At 51.0% G+C, this 17,268-nt stretch overlaps 1 protein-coding gene across 4 annotated transcripts; it reads left to right on the top strand.

Annotated features, from left to right (window-relative positions):
* The first annotated feature begins 110 nt into the window (after positions 1–110).
* Positions 111–16,434, top strand: anks6 (ankyrin repeat and sterile alpha motif domain containing 6). Of its 4 annotated transcripts, none has more exons than XM_088644135.1 (17): positions 149–333; positions 417–777; positions 2,370–2,905; positions 5,487–5,531; positions 6,599–6,803; positions 7,657–7,763; positions 8,635–8,783; positions 9,629–9,851; positions 10,283–10,332; positions 10,891–11,094; positions 11,725–11,893; positions 12,176–12,351; positions 12,816–13,002; positions 13,388–13,455; positions 13,930–14,046; positions 14,600–14,696; positions 15,133–16,434. In XM_088644135.1, exons 2-17 carry the CDS (start codon positions 482–484, stop codon positions 15,189–15,191), a joined length of 2,688 nt encoding a protein of 895 aa, XP_088500261.1. In that variant the 5' UTR covers positions 149–333; positions 417–481; the 3' UTR covers positions 15,192–16,434. The 4 variants fall into 4 exon arrangements, 3 of the variants coding, with proteins under 3 accessions (XP_088500263.1, XP_088500261.1, XP_088500260.1); XR_015941022.1 differs by having other exon boundaries at positions 150–777; positions 15,133–15,616; positions 15,902–16,434; XM_088644137.1 differs by having other exon boundaries at positions 111–777; positions 9,629–9,839.
* Positions 16,435–17,268: the final 834 nt, after the last annotated feature.

Raw genomic sequence — 17,268 nt, 5'->3', positions numbered from 1 at the left:
CAGTTCCAATTCCCCCCCAAGTAAGTAGCCCCCCGCAGTGACGATTAACTGTGTGTATCCAGCTTCTGTTTCCAGTAAAGTTATCCCGGAGCTGAGGGGGTGGGCAGTATAGACACCCCACACTGAATCCTACGCGTTGTTAGGGGATTTTACGGTAGAGGGGAGGTGGCCAAAAAAATGGACTGATTGCGTCGCTGGGGAAGCGCATGCGCTGCCCCGCACTGCTTCCAGAAATCTGATGGTCAGGACTTGAGAACCCGGCCGGCTCCCAAGTAACTTTTACGAGAGTAAACTAACAGCCCGATGGCTACTTCTTAAACGCCGGGCGTCACGGTCAGTGTGCATCGCGTCCTCTCCTCTCCTGGTGCTGTCAGCACTAAGCATGCGGCGACATTAAAAGGGCAATGTCTTCCCAGCGAGGGCCAGCGCCGGGCTTCGGAAACCGCAGGGGCTTTCTTCCTGGGCTTCTCGGCGTCCGAGGATGAGCTACGGGGTCTCGGCCAACTCGCAGCTGCTGTTCCGCGCCTGCGATGAGGGCGACTACGGGAGCGCCCGGCGCGTCCTGGAGCCCGGGGCGGGCTCGGAGGGCGGCGCGGACACCGCCCCGGGGGAGCTGGCGCTCGTCCCCGTGGACTGCGCGGACGAGCAGGGCAACACGGCGCTCCAGTTCGCCGCCGCCAGCGGACACGAGCACCTGGTCCGGTTCTTGCTGCGGAAGGGGGCCTCGGTGGACAGCCGGAACCACTACGGCTGGACTCCGCTGATGCAGGCTGCGAGGTGTGGTGCGCTCCCTCTGTATCCAACGCGCTCGTTGCTTTCTGCTGCGCTGAGGGGCGGGGGAAAGACTGGCTGGGCATCCGAGGGTGTCTGGAAGAGATTCCTGTACTGCAGACTTGAGTTATGCATCCAAACAAATAATTTAGGCATCCCCCCCCCCCCCCCAACAGTTTAATTCGTTCTCCATTTAAAACGTGCCCGCAAGAGAGAGCACCGTTAGTTCACCAAGCCAGAAAACTTTACTTTTTTTAATGGGGGTGACTTCGTACTTAAAAAAAAAGGATTTGACGGTCTCCGAGAGGTTGTTGAAGTAGAAGCTGGTTTCGCATGAGACTGAGCACAAGGAATGACTCGGAACTCGGGGGGGGTGTTGGTCTCGACGGTCTGTTTTAGCCCCCAAAGAGGCAGGTACGCTATAATGTAAAGTTAGAGCTCGGGTTTCATCGATTCAAGGTGGTGCAAGTGCTGACAGGGGCGGCTTCAATTAGCTTTGCCTTGTGCCGTTTCGGTGCAGTACGAGTCATTGTAACCGCTGCGCGTCGGCTACTCTGTGTGCGCTGGGTGTCAAGCCCGTCAGGTAACGTTTCAGAGCGCCTGCCGCCGGTGCGGTGGCATCTTCTGAGAGATGGACAGTACCGCTGAGGTCGCTTCTTGTGCACAGCACAGATACACGGATCTTAAATCGGCTGGGTGGAAAAAATGCAAAGTGAACCGCGATATTTATCCTTTATCCGAATGCAAAGTGTGCTCGCCTTTCGTCCCTCCTATTAAAGTCAGGGTTTCTAAGCTGTCACCCAAGTGTTTCTTCATATCCGTTTTAGACCTAGCAGTAGAAGATAAAGTGTTTTGGATTTTATAAAAGTCATGTTTTTTGCTTTAAAAGGGTGTACATCTAGAAATATATATGCAGTAGAAAGGGTTTTGGATATCTCACTGGAATACCGTACAGGTTGTAGTTCAGGTGGGTAGCTGCGTCGGCATGCGAAGGCTGTAAGGAACAAGTAAGTTAATTCCATGCTGAAAAGAGACGAAAACGCAACGTTTCGGCCGTGGAGCCTTCTGCAGGTGAATTCAGGTGAAACACGGAAGACTGGATTTGATTTTCGCGACAACTATGTGCTGTTCCTGTAAACGGCCGAAATGGTTCTTAAGCGAAGATTGAGAACTTCAGGATAAAAGTTCAGTTTACCAGCGTAGTTTTGTACAAATAGGTTAGATACGTTTTTTTGTTAAAGTGCGCGTTCCCTGTATGCCTTCCCGTGATTTCATTTTCATTCCTTCATTCAACAAAGAGGGTTCGGCAGTAGAGACGGAGAGAGCAGTATTTCCGAGCTTGGAAAAGCCGGGCGAGCCGGGAAGACTCCATTAACCGAATTCCTAGAGAAAGCTGACATTTTAAGCAATTTCTTCGCGAAGAAAAAAAAAGTTTGAATTGGCAACAATGCATAACTGCGATGCGCGTTTCCAGCAGGTAGCCTGATCATTCTGCCTGTGGGACATCACACTTAGCATTGGTAAGCAAACAGAAGAAAAAAAAAACTTGCACGGCCGGGAAATAAAATACATTTTCCCCTCGCTGTTAATTCCCGTAGGTTTGGGCACCTGAGCGTCGCCCACATCCTGCTGGAAAACGGAGCGGAGATCAACGGCAGGAACAGGATGGGGGCCAGCGTGCTGACGATGGCCGCGAGGGGTGGGCACGCCAGCGTGGTGGGGCTCCTGGTGGAGGGCGGCGCCTTCGTGGACGACTACGACCCCCTGGAGGTGCCCGGGGCGAACGGCAACAACAACAACAACAGCAACGGCAACGGCGGGGGCGGGGCGGGCGAGCCGCCGGCCATCACCCCGCTCACGGCGGCGGCCCAGCACGGCCACGAAGCCGTGGTGAAGCTGCTGCTGGACTGGGGCGCGGACGCCAACCTGGGCCTCCGGGCCACGGGCTGGCGCCCCCTGATGGCGGCGGTGCTGAGCGGCAAGGTGGGCGTGGCCCGGCAGCTGGTGGAGCGCGGCGCGGACCCCGACCACGTCAACGCGCTGGCCAGGACGGCCTTCGAGCTGGCGCTGCAGCTCAAGCAGAAGGGCCTGCAGTGCTACCTGGACGCCATCACCACCGTGCGGCCCCAGCCAGGTAGCGTTTCTCCTGTTTGCCCTTGGTCTAGGAATAATAATAATTCCTCACACTTCATGTCACATACAGGGCTTTTCTGGACACTCCACTCAGAGCGCTTTACAGGTCATGGGGATCCCCTCCACCAGCTCCAGTGTGCAGCCCCACCTGGATGAGATGGGGGGTTATGAGGAGGCCATGATTGGTAAAGGCCAGGGGGAAACTTGGCCAGGATGCCGGGGTAACACCCCTCCTGTTTTTGAGAAACACCCCGGGATTTTTAATGACCACAGAGAGTCAGGACCTCAGTTTTACGGCTCATCCGAAGGACGGCGCCTGTTTACAGTCTAGTTTCCCTGTCACTATACTGGGGCATTTGGACCCACACAGACCGCAGGGTGAGCGCCCCCTGCTGGCCCCACTAACACCAGCAGCAGCCTCAGTTTTTCCCAGGAGGTCTCCATCCAGGTACTGACCAGGCTCACCCCTGCTGGGCCTCAGGGGGCTGCCAGTGGTGAGCTGCAGGGTGATATGGCTGCTGGCAGTGTCTGAGAGGCTGGATCCAGGGGGGTATTTGACCCGCCTGGCCTGTTTGGTAAGTTATTGCCGATTGGATCCGACCCAGCCGTCTCCCGGAACGGGCCTAGGTGTCGGCTACTACCACACGGCTGGGTAGCTGTGTTCCCCACCCCCACCACCCTCTGGGTAAAGAGGTTCTGTGCTTTAAATTCCTTTCCGCTTGCGGGCGCCGGTTCGCTTTGCGCTGTTCTCTCGGAAGAAATCCGCCGCCGGGTTGAATTTGACCCACTTGTGTCGGTTCCTCCAGCCAGTCGGCGTAGGGCGTTCCCTCGCGCCCCAGAATGTGTCCGGTTTAGTATGTTCTTCCCTGGAATAAACGTGTGTCGGAGGTTTATACCAGACGTTCTCCAGCATCTGTCGTCGGCGTGGCCTCACTAGAGGGTGGCACTCGACGAAAGCGGAGAATTAAAACGTTTTAATTGGAAACGACGCAGCTGACGAAGGTTACACTTGAATGTTGTGTCTGGGCTCGTTAAAGCCAAGCTTCACTTACAGAAGAAGAGAAAAATATAGGCGTCTTGTTGCGGAGCCGGGATCTGGCTTTCTCCTCTACAAGGCTGGACTATTTTTTTCACTTTGTTTTTTTTTTGGGGGGGGGAAGAAAGAAGCACTGATCTTCTGTGATTTTGTCACAAAGGAGATAGTAGTTTTTACGTTTCTTAAGGAATTGCATCTAATGTGAGATTTTAATTAATTTGATTTGTGCCCGGCTGGGCAATTAATTTAAGCACTTTCAGGAATTAATTGCTTTTTGTTTTCTGGCATAATTTCCTACCAATACATAGGACAAAAAAAAGTTGATACCGAAGTGAAAATCTACGAGGATTCCCACAGGACGACTTCTACAGCTTCCTAGACAAAAGAACACCTGTTAAAAATGTTTGGTTTTGCCATGTCATTTCAGAGTGGGTGTGAGTTTGCATTGTCTCCCGTCTCCTCCTGCCCCCTTCGGCTGATTTACAGTATGTGCTGTTTGCCAGATGACACCTCTGGGCCTTTGATAACGGGAATCAGATCTGTGATTTAGTATTCCTGCCTTACAGCTGAAAGACCCAGAGGTTACACAGCTTGATCAAAGCCTGTTTTCAATTACCTCGCCCTTCTGCTCGGCAGACAGTACAGTTGAAAACGTAGGCAGTCGCAAATGATGCTGCGACTTCAATTATTTTTTCACAATAAAGAGGGCGTATTGTATAGAAGAAGTATTCTCAGAAAATACATTGGATCTCTACATTTTGCCGGCAGCCATATCACTCTGCAACTCACAGCTGGCAGCCCACTGAAGCTAAGCAGGTGTGAGCCTGGCCAGTACCTGGATGGGAGACCTCCTGGGAAAAAACTAAGGTTGCTGCTGGAAGAGGAGTTAGTGGGGCCAGCAGGGGACGCTCACCTTGAGGTGTGTGTGGGTCCTAATGCCCCAGTATAGTGATGGGGACACTATTCTGTAAATAGTTGCCATCCTTCGGATGAGACGTAAAACCGAGGTCGTGACTCGTAATTAAAAATCCCAGGGCATTTCTTGAAAAGAAATTTCCCATTGCCCCTTACCAATCATGGCCTCCTAATAATCCCCCTCTATGAATTGGCTTCATTACTCTGCTCTCCTCCCCACTGAGAGCTGGTGTGTGGGGAGCGTTCTGGCTCACTATGGCTGCCGTCGCATCATCCAGGTGGGGCTGCACACTGGTGGTGGTGGAGGGGATCCCCATTACCTGTAAAGCGCTTTGAGTGGAGTGTCCAGAAAAGTGCTATAGAAGTGTTAGCAATTATTATTATTATTATTATCATTATTATTATTATTATTATTATAAACTCGTGCCACAGCCATTTACATCTGGCTTCTGTTCGGACACATCCTTGTGCTCTATACAGGCAGAAGGATTTTTGGTGCATTTTTGAAAGCTCTACTTAATATGAAGCTGTGAATGAAAGTTATTGGAAATTTCTGTTTTTCACCTTTTATACCATTTTTGTGCAATTAAGAAGACGGATGACAAATGAAACATCTTTTTATCGTTTTCAGATGATGAGAAGAGAAGACCGGATGTCTTCAGTGCACTGAAGTTAGGTAAGGCCCCCTAAACCAGATGTGTGCAGGTTTGACTAGTTTATGCTTTGCCAAACATGGTAAAAGGTTTATAAAAATCAAAGAAGCATCATAAATATCCCATGAGTTTTATCAGTCTTTTAAGTCATGCTCAAGAGCAGCATTTATTGCATTTGAATTAAAGATAAACAGATAGTTTATCAGTGAGTATAACAAGTTATGAAATTCATCAGAAATCATGTGGCGTCCTTTCTATGGAGCTGAAATAAAGCTGTGGCCCCTGTGTTTTTTTAATCGAGGCAGCAACTTCGTGTTTCCTTTCATTGGCCAACTTCATTGTAATAATGATTGTTAGTCTTGAGTACGTCTCTGGATCATGACCAGTCACCACCTGTGTGTGACTTGTTTTGCCAGTGGTACAGTACAGTGGAATAAGACAGTAGCATATGACTCTCACAGTATCTGTGAGATGCAGAACTGTCTCTTCATCACTGCATCCAGCATTGGTTTATACTGCGGTCGCCTTAGGAAAAGCTTTATTACCCTACTGGGGGAAGTTTGCTTTGCAGGCAGGTACAAGGCGTAACACCATGCATAATACATTTAACGTGACATGAACCCATCAACAAATGAGAAACATGTGTTAGATTAGGACAAACAAATTGGCAGCTTTAAGTAATCTCCACAATTTAGAAGAACAAGATGGGTTGTCACTGTGCGAGTGAGATACATAAGATACACGCACACTGCAAAAGATAAATAAAGTGAAATAGAACAATCGGCCATCCAGATGAAGCAGGTTAATAGCCGTGGGAATAATTAATAACTCGTAATTAATAATAACAACCCGGTCCTGTTGCACGTAATCCGAGGTAGTCTAAATCAGCGCTGAAGTCGTATCCACGCCGTGAAGGAGCTCGGATCTGTGCAAGGGGTCGGTGTTCCCGGCCTTCCGCTGGACCTGTGTGCTGTAGGCGTCTCTGTGTGCTGTAGGTCTGTGTGCTCAGCGGGCTCCCTGGGCTGACGTCGCCTGGCCCTCGTGCGCGTGTGCGTGGCTCACGCCCCTCTGTCGCATGCCTGTCTCCCAGGAAATCCCCAGCTGGTGAGGGAGATCCTGGACGAAGACCCCAGTCAGGTGCACATGTCCAACGCGGACGGCGCCTCGGCCCTGATGATCGCCGCGGTCAGCGGACAGCTGGACGTGGTCCAGCTGCTCGTGGAGAGGAGCGCCGGCATCGACAAGCAGGACAGCGTCCATGGGTGGACCGCCCTGATGCAGGCTACTTACCACGGGTAACGTCCGGTCCTGCTGCCTGCAGCTGTCGGCAGCAGTGTGTAGTTTGTCCATGTGGCAAAGCAGATTCTCAAAGGCGTTTGCCTCAGAGCAAGCTGGTGTAGAGTAGAGCTACACAACAGTCCACAGCAAGCAGAGCCCAGTGCTCCTGGAGGAAGAATACTCCTTTATTTGAGGGGAAGAAGAAGGCAACTCCTGTGACTAACGGACAGAAAAATACCAACCGAACGAGCAAAAGACAGAAAGGGAGACAAGACTGAAATCTGAAAGTTTGTAGCAGTAGAATTCGGCAGTGAAATGCGTCTTCACCAGTTATAACGCAGTGATCCCGCTTCGGTGCATCCATGAGTATTAATCATCCTAAACAGATTTATAAAGATTTTGCCAGTACGGTTTTATTGCCAGGTTTTAGAAAGGCTACAAAAAAGAGGCCATTCTAGCCTCTTCTAGCCCTTTTAGTGATTGATAGTTAATTGATCTCAATATTTATTAGAAAAAAAAACATTGGCTGACTTTGTCAGTGCCTTTGAGGATTGTGAAGGTCTACTTGTTGTCTTCTCTGTTTAAGACTAAAAATGTTTTGTTCCTTCAGCCTGCCAGTCCAGGACATTAAGCCCCAGAAAGTATCTGGTTGATGTTCTATGGATAGATTCCAGGACAGCAATATCTGTCCTCTAATATGGTGACCAAAATTGTCCATAATATTCGAAACAATGCCTTACTAGAGCACAATAATTTTATCCTAACTCCGATTGAATGGATGTGTTAGCTTTAACATCTGTCTTTTTCACAGCTCAGCTCAGTAGTTACAGATGTGCCCCCTAATGTCATATTCAATTCTCTGTCCTGTAGAAATAAAGATGTTGTGAAGTATCTGTTAAACCAAGGAGCCGATGTCAATCTGCGTGCCAAAAATGGATATACAGCCTTTGATCTCGTTATGCTGCTAAATGATCCAGGTGAGCTGTAAAACATACTTGATTTTGCAAGGACTGTAGCAGAGAACAGTGTTCGGGCGAAACCAAGCTTTGGTCACCTAAAAAATACCTCTGTATGATCTGCTGTATTTCAGTTTTTATCAAGTACTGTACAGTCCATTTGAAGTGTATGCATTTTTCTTAGACATTTCTGGTGTGCTTTTATCTCTTGGCTATGCTGTCGTACAAATCTCCTATATCATTTGCTTTAACCCTAACCTTACTGTAGCTTTTCATCTAACCCTAGTCCTATGCCTATCTCGGAACACAAGCCTGTACTCTGAGCCTCAGCCTTTACCATATTCAAGGAACATAGAAGGGTTAGAGAAGAGAGGAGGTCATTCTCATTTAATCAGTAGTAGCACATTCATCTGAGAATTTCATCCGCTTGTTTCTTGAAGAGTCCTGGGTGATTGTCTTCACTCACACACCTGGGCAGCTTGTTGCAGACTCTCACAGCTCCCTGTGTACCTGCTGATGCACCTCCTCCTAAATACACTAAAGATGTAAAAATGTTGTTCTCCTTCTGGTTCTGTCAGTGCTTTTTTAGGATTTTTAATGCTTGCAGTATTATCAGTAACCTTTTCTGTTTAAGCAATTAATTTCCATTCACCCGTCTGTGTGCAACATTCCCTTTAGACCTGGTGTTACTCCTTCTAGGGCAGCAATGTCTTTTTATGCCACAATGCCATAAACAATCCACTGCTTTTAACACCTGCAGACTGGGACATGTGCAAACCTCACGACGCTGGCTTAGCCAGGTCAAGGTCATTGATGTACATTCGGAAGAGCAGTTTCTCAAGGTTTATTGAGATCTGATTTTTTTCCCTTTTGTCTTGCCTTCTTCATGCAGACACAGAGCTCGTGCGACTGCTGGCCTCTGTTTGCATGCAGGTTGACAAAGACAAGAACAAACAGAGGAACAGAGCCACCCTGAAGCGCTCGAAGAGCAGGCAGTCCCTGAATGTCCCCGTCCCACCTGATGATAAAGGGGGCTTGAAGGTACCAGAATCATAGACAACTTTGTGGTTTAGTATTGAATATGAAGGCGTTGTAATTTGCTGTCTGTTTTCAAAATTTTGTAGGACATCCTTCCTCCTGTTATTCCCAGTTAAAGAGGAACTGCAGCACTGTTTTCATATTTTGGGGTTAGAAAGAATCAGCATTGATGAGTGCATTTCAAACCGCAATAAAAGTAAAATGCACACAGTAACGAGTAAAACTTCCAATTTACATCACAAATTAGACTACATTTCCAGGGATGCGCAGCGCCATGTTCTGCGATTCAGAACGAGGCAACAAGACTTCCAGTGACGTGTGTGGCCCTATTACATTGTAAACAAGTAGTCTTGTAAATACGTCTCTTTTAATCCAACAGAGACGGTTTTCCAAAAAATACTACTTGTTAACTCCGCATGCAGATCACGTTGGAATATTTCTGTGGCGAAAAGGTCTGCCGCTCAACCAGTACTCATTCACTCGTCCATCACAGTACGTTAGTCGTTATGGAGACTAGTGAGCAGGAAGGGCCGCGTCACGTCGCAATTTGTGGGAACTTGGATGCGAGTTTGTGTCGACAGGGCGACTTGCAAAACTTTCACAAAATCCACGATTTTGTGCTTCGATTCGAAACTTTTACTGTCGCGTCGGTGAATTTATTTCGGTTTTAGTAACCGGCCTGAGAGATGGGGACCGTAGTTCCCCTTTCGAGAATCCCGATTTCCGAAGCTTCGCACTGAAACTCCCGGGGGGGGGGGGGGGGGGGTGCACTGTTCTGCCGTCGGTACGGTACGCTGCCGTATCGCGCGGCGGTGCTCACTGGTGCCCCCCGCGGGCCGCGCCCGCAGTCCTGGTGGAGCAGGATGTCCAACAGGTTCCGCAAGCTGAAGCTGACGCACACGCTGCGGCACGGCTTCTCCACGGGCCGCCTGGCCCCCCTGCCGGACGGCGCGGACGTGGCGCTGGACTGCACCATGAAGGCCGGCCCCAGGAGCGGCGAGGCCAGCGGCGGCGCGGGCGCGGGGACCCCCGAGACGAGCACGGCCTGGGCGGCGAAAGGCAAGGACAGCGGTGAGGGAAGGCTCTCTCTCCTTCCGCCACGGGCAGACCCGCAGGGCTCGCCTTTCCAATTCATGGAGCGTTGCGTTCTGGAGTTTTTTCCCTGAATTCGCATTTGCGTTTTGACGAATCTGAAACGATAAACTAGAATCTGCGATAGCGAGGCTATTCTGCTTCCAAATCAGGCGAAATGAATGAAAAATTATGTAAAGGAGCAACAGCTTCTTGGACATTGAATTTCCCTGGGGAGGGGAAAAATACTGAATCTTTAATATTTCAACATTTCACACCTGCAATCTGTACATTTTCGTTACCCGAAATAAATAACTGATTAAATTTGAGAGTCCAAGAATTAAATCTTTTCTTCTGAACATGAGTTACTTATGTGTTCATTTTGTAATTTTCCAAGTTGTTCACGTGTGATCTCGTTCATTTTTTTCCAGGACTTAGCAGTGCTGGTACAGAGAAAGACGACACTCTGATCACGACCATGGTAGGCCACCACTTTGAGAAAAGGCATTGCTCCTCCGATAAGCCTGTTCTGTGTTGTTGTTATTATTATAATTCCTTACTATATTATTACTTAGCCCTTACATTTATATAGCGTTTTTCTGGACACTCTGCTCAAAGCACATTACAGGTAATGGGGAATCCCACCAGTGTGTAGCCCCCCCTTGATCATGCGACCAGGTTCACACCAGCTGAGCTCCAGTGGCTTGCCAGTTGTGAGTCCTGCAAGTTCAGGCAATGCCGCTTTAATCAAACTAGAGAACTGCCCCTGCTCAGTCAGGTCAAAACCCCTAATTCTGAAATCTACTTGCACCACCCGTTTATAACCAGTAACTAGTTGAGCGGCGCATTGAATTGCAGATCCTCTGCACTGGGCTACTCCAGTCAGCGGCTGCTTGAGCACTTCTGCCCCGAAGAACAGGTAAAAAACACCACCGGCGGGACAGCACTCCGTCACCCCACGACGGTCGAAGCAACGCCGCTGCTCGTTGTTGCTCCACCGTCTCATCTTTTCTCCCATCCCCGTTTGTGTCCCCCGCAGCTGAGGAACGGCGCCCCCTCCACCCACCTGCCCAGCGACAAGCTGAAGGCCGTCATCCCCCCGTTCCTGCCCCCCTCGAACTTCGAGCTGCGCAGCGCGGACCGCTCTCGGGCCGGCCGGGAGGGCAAGGCGGAGCAGGCCCGGCAGCCCATGCCCCCGCGCCCCGCCAAGGCCTCCTTCAACAGCAGCGGCAACTCCGACATCGTGAGTCTGGCGCACGCCTTTTCCGGAGGGCCTCGGAGAACAGATCGCGGAACTGCTCGGCTGACACCCCGGCTAGGGCTAGGGTTAGCATTTCCCCCAGTGTTTAGGAATGTCGCTGTTTCTGTGTTGTTACGAGCACGGTTAGCTCATGGGATTCATCTGTACACCTCAGGAAGCGAGTTGGAGTTCAGACAGCCCTCCTGGATGCCTTCGACGGCTGTGCGCGTTACATTCCTGGTACTTCAGTGTAACGCCACACTTGTTTTGTGTGCTGCAAACCTGCAGGAGTCGTTTTTCGATAGCGTTCAAAGCAAACGATGCGACACAAAGAGCCTGTGCTTTCATTTACTTGGAAACTGACCAGTTTATACACACAGTATACAATGTGCTGGAGAACCCTGTTACTCCATGACAAATCAAACCACGCCTGTCTGTGGAAGAGAAGAACGTTTACGAGTCGAGGGGTCTCCCCAGACTAGTGAAGCATATCGAATATCGATTTTGTTTGTCCTCAGGTTTATAGACAAATGCTAAATATACATCCATCGTCCCGATTTCCTCCCTAGCGCCTTACCCCAGCTCTAGAGACACGATTCGCAGCCTCTCACAAGCTGCGGTTTTCTCTTCCAGACGTCCGTCAGTCGTGTCGCCGCCCGGTCCGTCAAGTTTCCCAGCATTACCAAGAGCCCCACGTCCCCCTCCAACTCGGGCTCCTTCAGCTATTCCCCCCACTCCTCCGGGGGCGCCGGCGGGGTGGTGGGGTCCAACAGGCACGGGGTAGACCCTCACAATCGCTCAGGTGTGTTGTTTTTCTTTTTCTGTTTGTCGTCACTGCTGTTGGGTTTTCCTCTGTGCGCGTAGTGAACTGCGCACCTGCTGCTGGGTGCTCTTTCTTAATTTCAAGCCTCCCAAGATGGACTTACTCTCACCCAAAAAGCTAGCTCCGAGGGCGCCTGCGGTTATCGAATGATTATTTTACTCGCCCCTGTGTTTTAGCAGAGCCGGGTATCTAGGCAGAACAGGGCTGCTGAGTGCTACAGTACAGAAGCACTCCAGCGCCGTTTGACTCCCTCTTTCCCAGGTGGCAGTTCCGACAGCGTTCTCTCCCAGATCGCGGCGCAGAGGAAGAAGGTTGCTGGCTTGCTGGAGCAGAAGCCCCAGCCGTCGGACAGCCAGGCCCCAGCAGTGCCGGACATCAGCCTCCCCGACATCCACAGCACTTCCTGTCTAGTGGTCAGCGGCGCTCAAGGCAAGAAGGTAAGGATGCTTGCTGTTTGGCCGCTTCAGCGGGCCCTGGGATGCCTGAGGAGGGCAAAGTTTACGTTTGATAAAAATACTCAGTGTTATTTTTCTTTAGAAAATGTTTTGTAGCTTTCTCATTCTTTTGGGCTAGGATGTGGTTATGGCCAGAGGGTAATAAAGGCTGGAAGAAAGAGCAGGGCTAAGGATTGGACAAGCTTTCAGCTTTATGCGTATTAAGGATTATGGTAAAGCTGAGGAGCAGGATTGCATGAAAATTAAGATGGAGTTTGGACACTTCCTTACAAATTCTCACACCAGGATTGAAAACCTCAAACAAAACGAACCTGACTTCCTTTCCGCTGCCCCCCCTGTTTGCGAGCCTCCCTCCTTTTCCGATCCCGGTGCGTCGGTTTCGAGACGGAGCAGGACGCAGAACGTAATGCCTCCCCGCTGACCTGCCCCCCCCCCCCCCGTCACAGAAAGCGGAGGCAAAGAAGAGGCCCCCGTCGGGGAATTCGTCCACCTCCAAGAGCACCTCCCCGACGCTGACGCCCTCGCCCTCGCCCACGCTGAAAGGCCCGCAGGCCGACGCCCTCTCCTCCCTCTCCTCGCACCCGCGCTCGCAGAGCAGCGGAGGCTCCAGCAGTGGCACCGTCACGGACGAGGGTGAGTCCGGCCCCCGGGGCGCGCCTGCTGGCCGCCCTCGCGTCGTGGCGTTTCGGAGGCTCCAAGACTATTTCCTGCCCTCGCGTCGTGGCGTTTCGGAGGCTCCAAGACTATTTCCTGTCCCAGAGTCCTGCGTGTTCTTTTATTAATGAAACTGATTTAATTTCGCGCTCTTGAAGGTTCTTTGCCAGAGCAAAACATATCAAGAGACAACCAGAAACCCTCTGGGGTGTGGCCTGCGGTTGTTAGACTACACAGCCGTACGCGCCTCTGTGTCGGGAGCAGTAAGGCTGATGGTGGAGGTGTCAAGGCCCTGCGGTCGCCTACAGATAACAACACGACGAATCCGCCGTGCTGATCCTGAACACACCTTTCTTTTGTTCAGACGAGCTCTCTGGCATCCTGAAGAAACTGTCCCTTGAGAAGTACCAGCCCATATTTGAGGAACAGGAGGTAAGAGTCAGGGAGTTAGCTTGTCAGTCATTTTTTGCATCCAGAATATCTGTGCCCTACCTTAACCTTTTGGACTTATTTTCCGCTGCTTTTGTGTGTTGTTCACATAACATAATGTTTGTTTCTCCCTGCAAACGATGCAGATTTATTCCTTGATTGCTGTAGCTAATAGTCTAGAGAATGTTGTTTGAGTCTTCTCCTGCCTACAGTGAACTTACTGCCTTTTGGACCTTGAGTGAACTCATCTAAAATCTGCCGCAACAAGCAAGGTAGTCTTGCTTTAAGCTCGATTTGTCCTCAGATAATTTAAGCACACGCATGTTCTGGTGTGCGACTCAAGAGACACAAAAGCATAAAGTAGTGAACGGCGTACATCCCTGCCGACTGCCACCCTCTCTTTCTCCCAGAGCCGGAGTGGTTCTGAAGCTTTCACCCGTCGTCTGAGTACGGGGGGTTTCCTCTGCTCCCTTACAGGTGGACATGGAAGCCTTTCTCACCCTGACCGACGGAGACCTCAAGGAGCTGGGCATTAAGACAGATGGGCCCAGGCAGCAAATCCTGGCTGCCATTTCCGAGCTGAACGCCGGAAAGGTACGGACTCCTGTTTCTTCCGGAATAGGCTGCTGGGAATCGGTCTCCCACCCGGCCTCGACTGACGGAGGCGTGTACTTTCCCCGCGGTGATAGGCCTACGGAGGCCTGCCTGCCATCGTGAGTGTTGTGCAAGGGGTTCGTACCTTTTATTTTCAGAACCCGTCCGTGTAATGCGTTTCTCCAAGGATGGCGAGAGAAATTCACCCATATAATAATGGTTCAGCTACAAACAGAGTGACTCGAGTTCAGTGGTTCAACTGAAAGAAAGCCGTTTTTTTTTTAAATTCATCCGTGCAAAAGAAATCTTTGCAGAGCGTGCGCTTTGAAGGTGGCACGTCACTCGCACCTGCTTCCGTGGGAGATGGCCTCTGCCCAGTGTCTGCCTGGATTCTGGAGCTGGGTGGGGGGGGGTGAACTTCACAAGTAAAATTAGGCAAAGTTTAAAGTGACATTAAAGCCCCTCATCTGTGTGTCCGTGTGGCCCTGTCCGGATTTCTGTTACAGGTGCCGGCGTATCCGCAGCAACTGAGATGCAGTGTTTCTTTCAACAGGGCCGGGAGCGACAGCTCCTCCAGGAAACGATTCACAACTTCCAGTCGTCGTTTGGCAGCAGTGCCAGTAACCCTCGGCCCCCTGGGTATCCACGCTGTAAGTAGCTGCTCTGGAGAGAGGGGCCGTAGGGGGGGTGTAATTCCAGCCATCCTGACACTAGAGGCCGATACAGGCCCCCCAATCGCTTGGCATTTGTTCCACTTGGTGTTGGCTAACTCGTTAATTGTCTCATTATCACCAGGGGGTGAGAATTCCACATTTTCAATATGGGGTCCATCAGTACTGTTGGAGTACGGAAGGGGCTCGCACGGCGTTAGTGCTGGTTTGGTGAGCAGTCTGGGGAAACCGCTAAGGTTTAGACGTAATAAAGAAGACCTCCGAGTGGCCTATGTGCGAGTCCTGTGGAAGCCCTCCGGTTTAAGCCTCCCGCACCCCAGGGTGACCTACACTGAGCACCCGCCGCGCCCCGTTTCCAGGCCGGGAGGGTGCTCGGACCCTTACCACTGCTCCCTCTCCCCGCGTTCTCCCGCAGCGCCCACGGGGTGGGTGAGACAGCAGGTGCGAGCGACCAGCAAGAGGCAGGGGCCGTGAGGGCGGCGCCCGGGGGGGCTGGCGGGACGCCCCGGCCCTCCTCCGCGCCACTGTCCCGGAGCAGCAGGACGCTGAAGGACGGAGCCGCCGTGGCAGGGCCTGCGGGGGGGCGCTGGCGGCTTCGGGCAGGGGGCCATTCCGCCCCGAGACGGAGCGCGAAGCAGAGCGCGCCGCAGGCGTGTGCCGGTCGTCGCCGAGGCGCCGGTGTCCGGACCGGGAAGAGCCAGGAGGTGGAGACGGGCGGCAGCACAGCCCCAGCTGGCGATCGCCAGGGCCCAGGCTGGGAGCAGCCGAGCAGCCGGAGGGCTGAGCTCTCTGGGCTGCGTCCCCCGACTCCGGAGCTGGCGGGGGGGCTCGGTGGACCCCGCGCCCTCATCCCCGTCGTTCCCGAGCTGCCCCGGCTCCGAAACCGCTGGCAGTGCCAGGTGGGAATGACGGACGTGACGGAAAGAAAATGTCCAAATTCCAAATTTAGGGCAGGAAATAAGGCGCTCTGGTAAGAAAGCGAGAATTGAAAACCAAGAGGAGGGTTGTTTTTTGTTTTTTGGGGAAATCATTTGGCTTTATTCCTCCTTGGTTACCAGTGCCCAGCTGCTGGATGGTTTCTTGCAAGCGAAATGCAGTGCGACACTTGCTCTCTGGGTCCAGAGGGTGGCGCCTCTCGTTTTAAGTCGCGTGCTTGTAAAGATCAGCACTCTCTGTGTGTCCAGCTCCAGGTGCGACTTCCCTGGAAGGAGAGCGTGGAGAAGGTGCTGTAGGACAGGATGGGGTTTTCTCTCTTCATCGAGGTTCTGAAAACAATCGCGGTGAGCGGCACAGGAAAGACTCTGACATGTTTCCGACCTGGCTTGGCCCACTACTGCTGGGAAGCAGTTCTTACGTAATGGGGGAAATGGAAGAGGAGACGAGATGAAGGATGTTTGTGAAATGTTGCAGATGTGGGGCAGAGGTTGTGTGCTTTTGTCAGCATGTCTTCACCAGCCCCGGTGCCAGCTCTGCGTCTGTCAGACCGCTGGCACAAGTCTCCTGATCCACATGGGTCCTGCTCAGCCCTGCCAGCAGAGAGGATCACTCTGAGGACTGTAGAGAAAGTGTCCCGTGTTCATATGGGAAATGTGTGCATTTACACTCCAGTATTCTGTTATTTGAAGAAACCAGATGTGGAAAAGAGGTGTTTCTTTTGTGATAATGTACTGTACATTATAAATTATTCCTGCACATTTATTAAAGAATGAGATGTAAATTCTGGGTTTACCTTTACCAGAACAAAGGCACATACTAAAACTTTAAAAAAATGAGAAAAGAAAGAGGAGAAAAAGCATCTGACAAAATGAAGTCTAGTCCTTCTTAATGAAAGAGCAACATAGTCATGCGCTGTCCGAAAGCACATTTAGTCACAAACGCCCAAATAGCGCTCTGTCAAGTGACAAGGCATACATGAACATACCCAGTATACTGCAAATAGTTCTACATGCGAGTTAGCCTACAGAAGGAGGACTCTTAGGGGTCCTTGTATTTTTTGGGAAGAAACAAAATTGGAGATTTGAGTTTTGAGCTCTGCTTAAAACGTTAGCTTGCCGTTGAAAAGGCAGACGTACAGTATTTGGATACCAGCAGGTTGTATGGAGTGCTGTCTGAGCCCGAGTGTTTCTGCTGCCACATGAAGTGAACAGAAGCAGTTACCACCTGCAGAGTTATCTGAAAGCTTAGCCTGAAACAGCTTTTTTGTGGATTGAAGAATTCCTTGACCGTGCTCGATTATTGTACTTGATCTCCTCAACAGTAGTCTCTAATAAAGGATTTAGTAGTCTCCCATAAAACTAGAGGGGTGGTTTTACAACTCATTAAACGCCCTCTGAAGGAGGCTTCACTCTGGAGTGAGAAGGAGTTGAAACAAGTGTGTAGTACGAGTGGTTCCTGGAACAAGTGGAAACTCTCTTCTGAAACTGATGAATGTTTGCAAACCTGGGGTCTCATGAATTAAAGTAAAACGAATGTTTTAGCGGTGCAAACACAAATCATATTCAATACAGCTTTATGTCCCTGCTACCTTCCTCTCCCTCACAGCTTTATATCT

This window comes from Lepisosteus platostomus, chromosome 8, assembly GCF_059453375.1.
Source record: "Lepisosteus platostomus isolate fLepPlt1 chromosome 8, fLepPlt1.hap1, whole genome shotgun sequence".
In the NCBI taxonomy this organism is placed as follows: domain Eukaryota; kingdom Metazoa; phylum Chordata; class Actinopteri; order Semionotiformes; family Lepisosteidae; genus Lepisosteus; species Lepisosteus platostomus.
The sequence above is the reverse complement of the archived record's forward strand: the minus strand, read 5'-3'. Positions and strand labels throughout refer to the sequence as shown.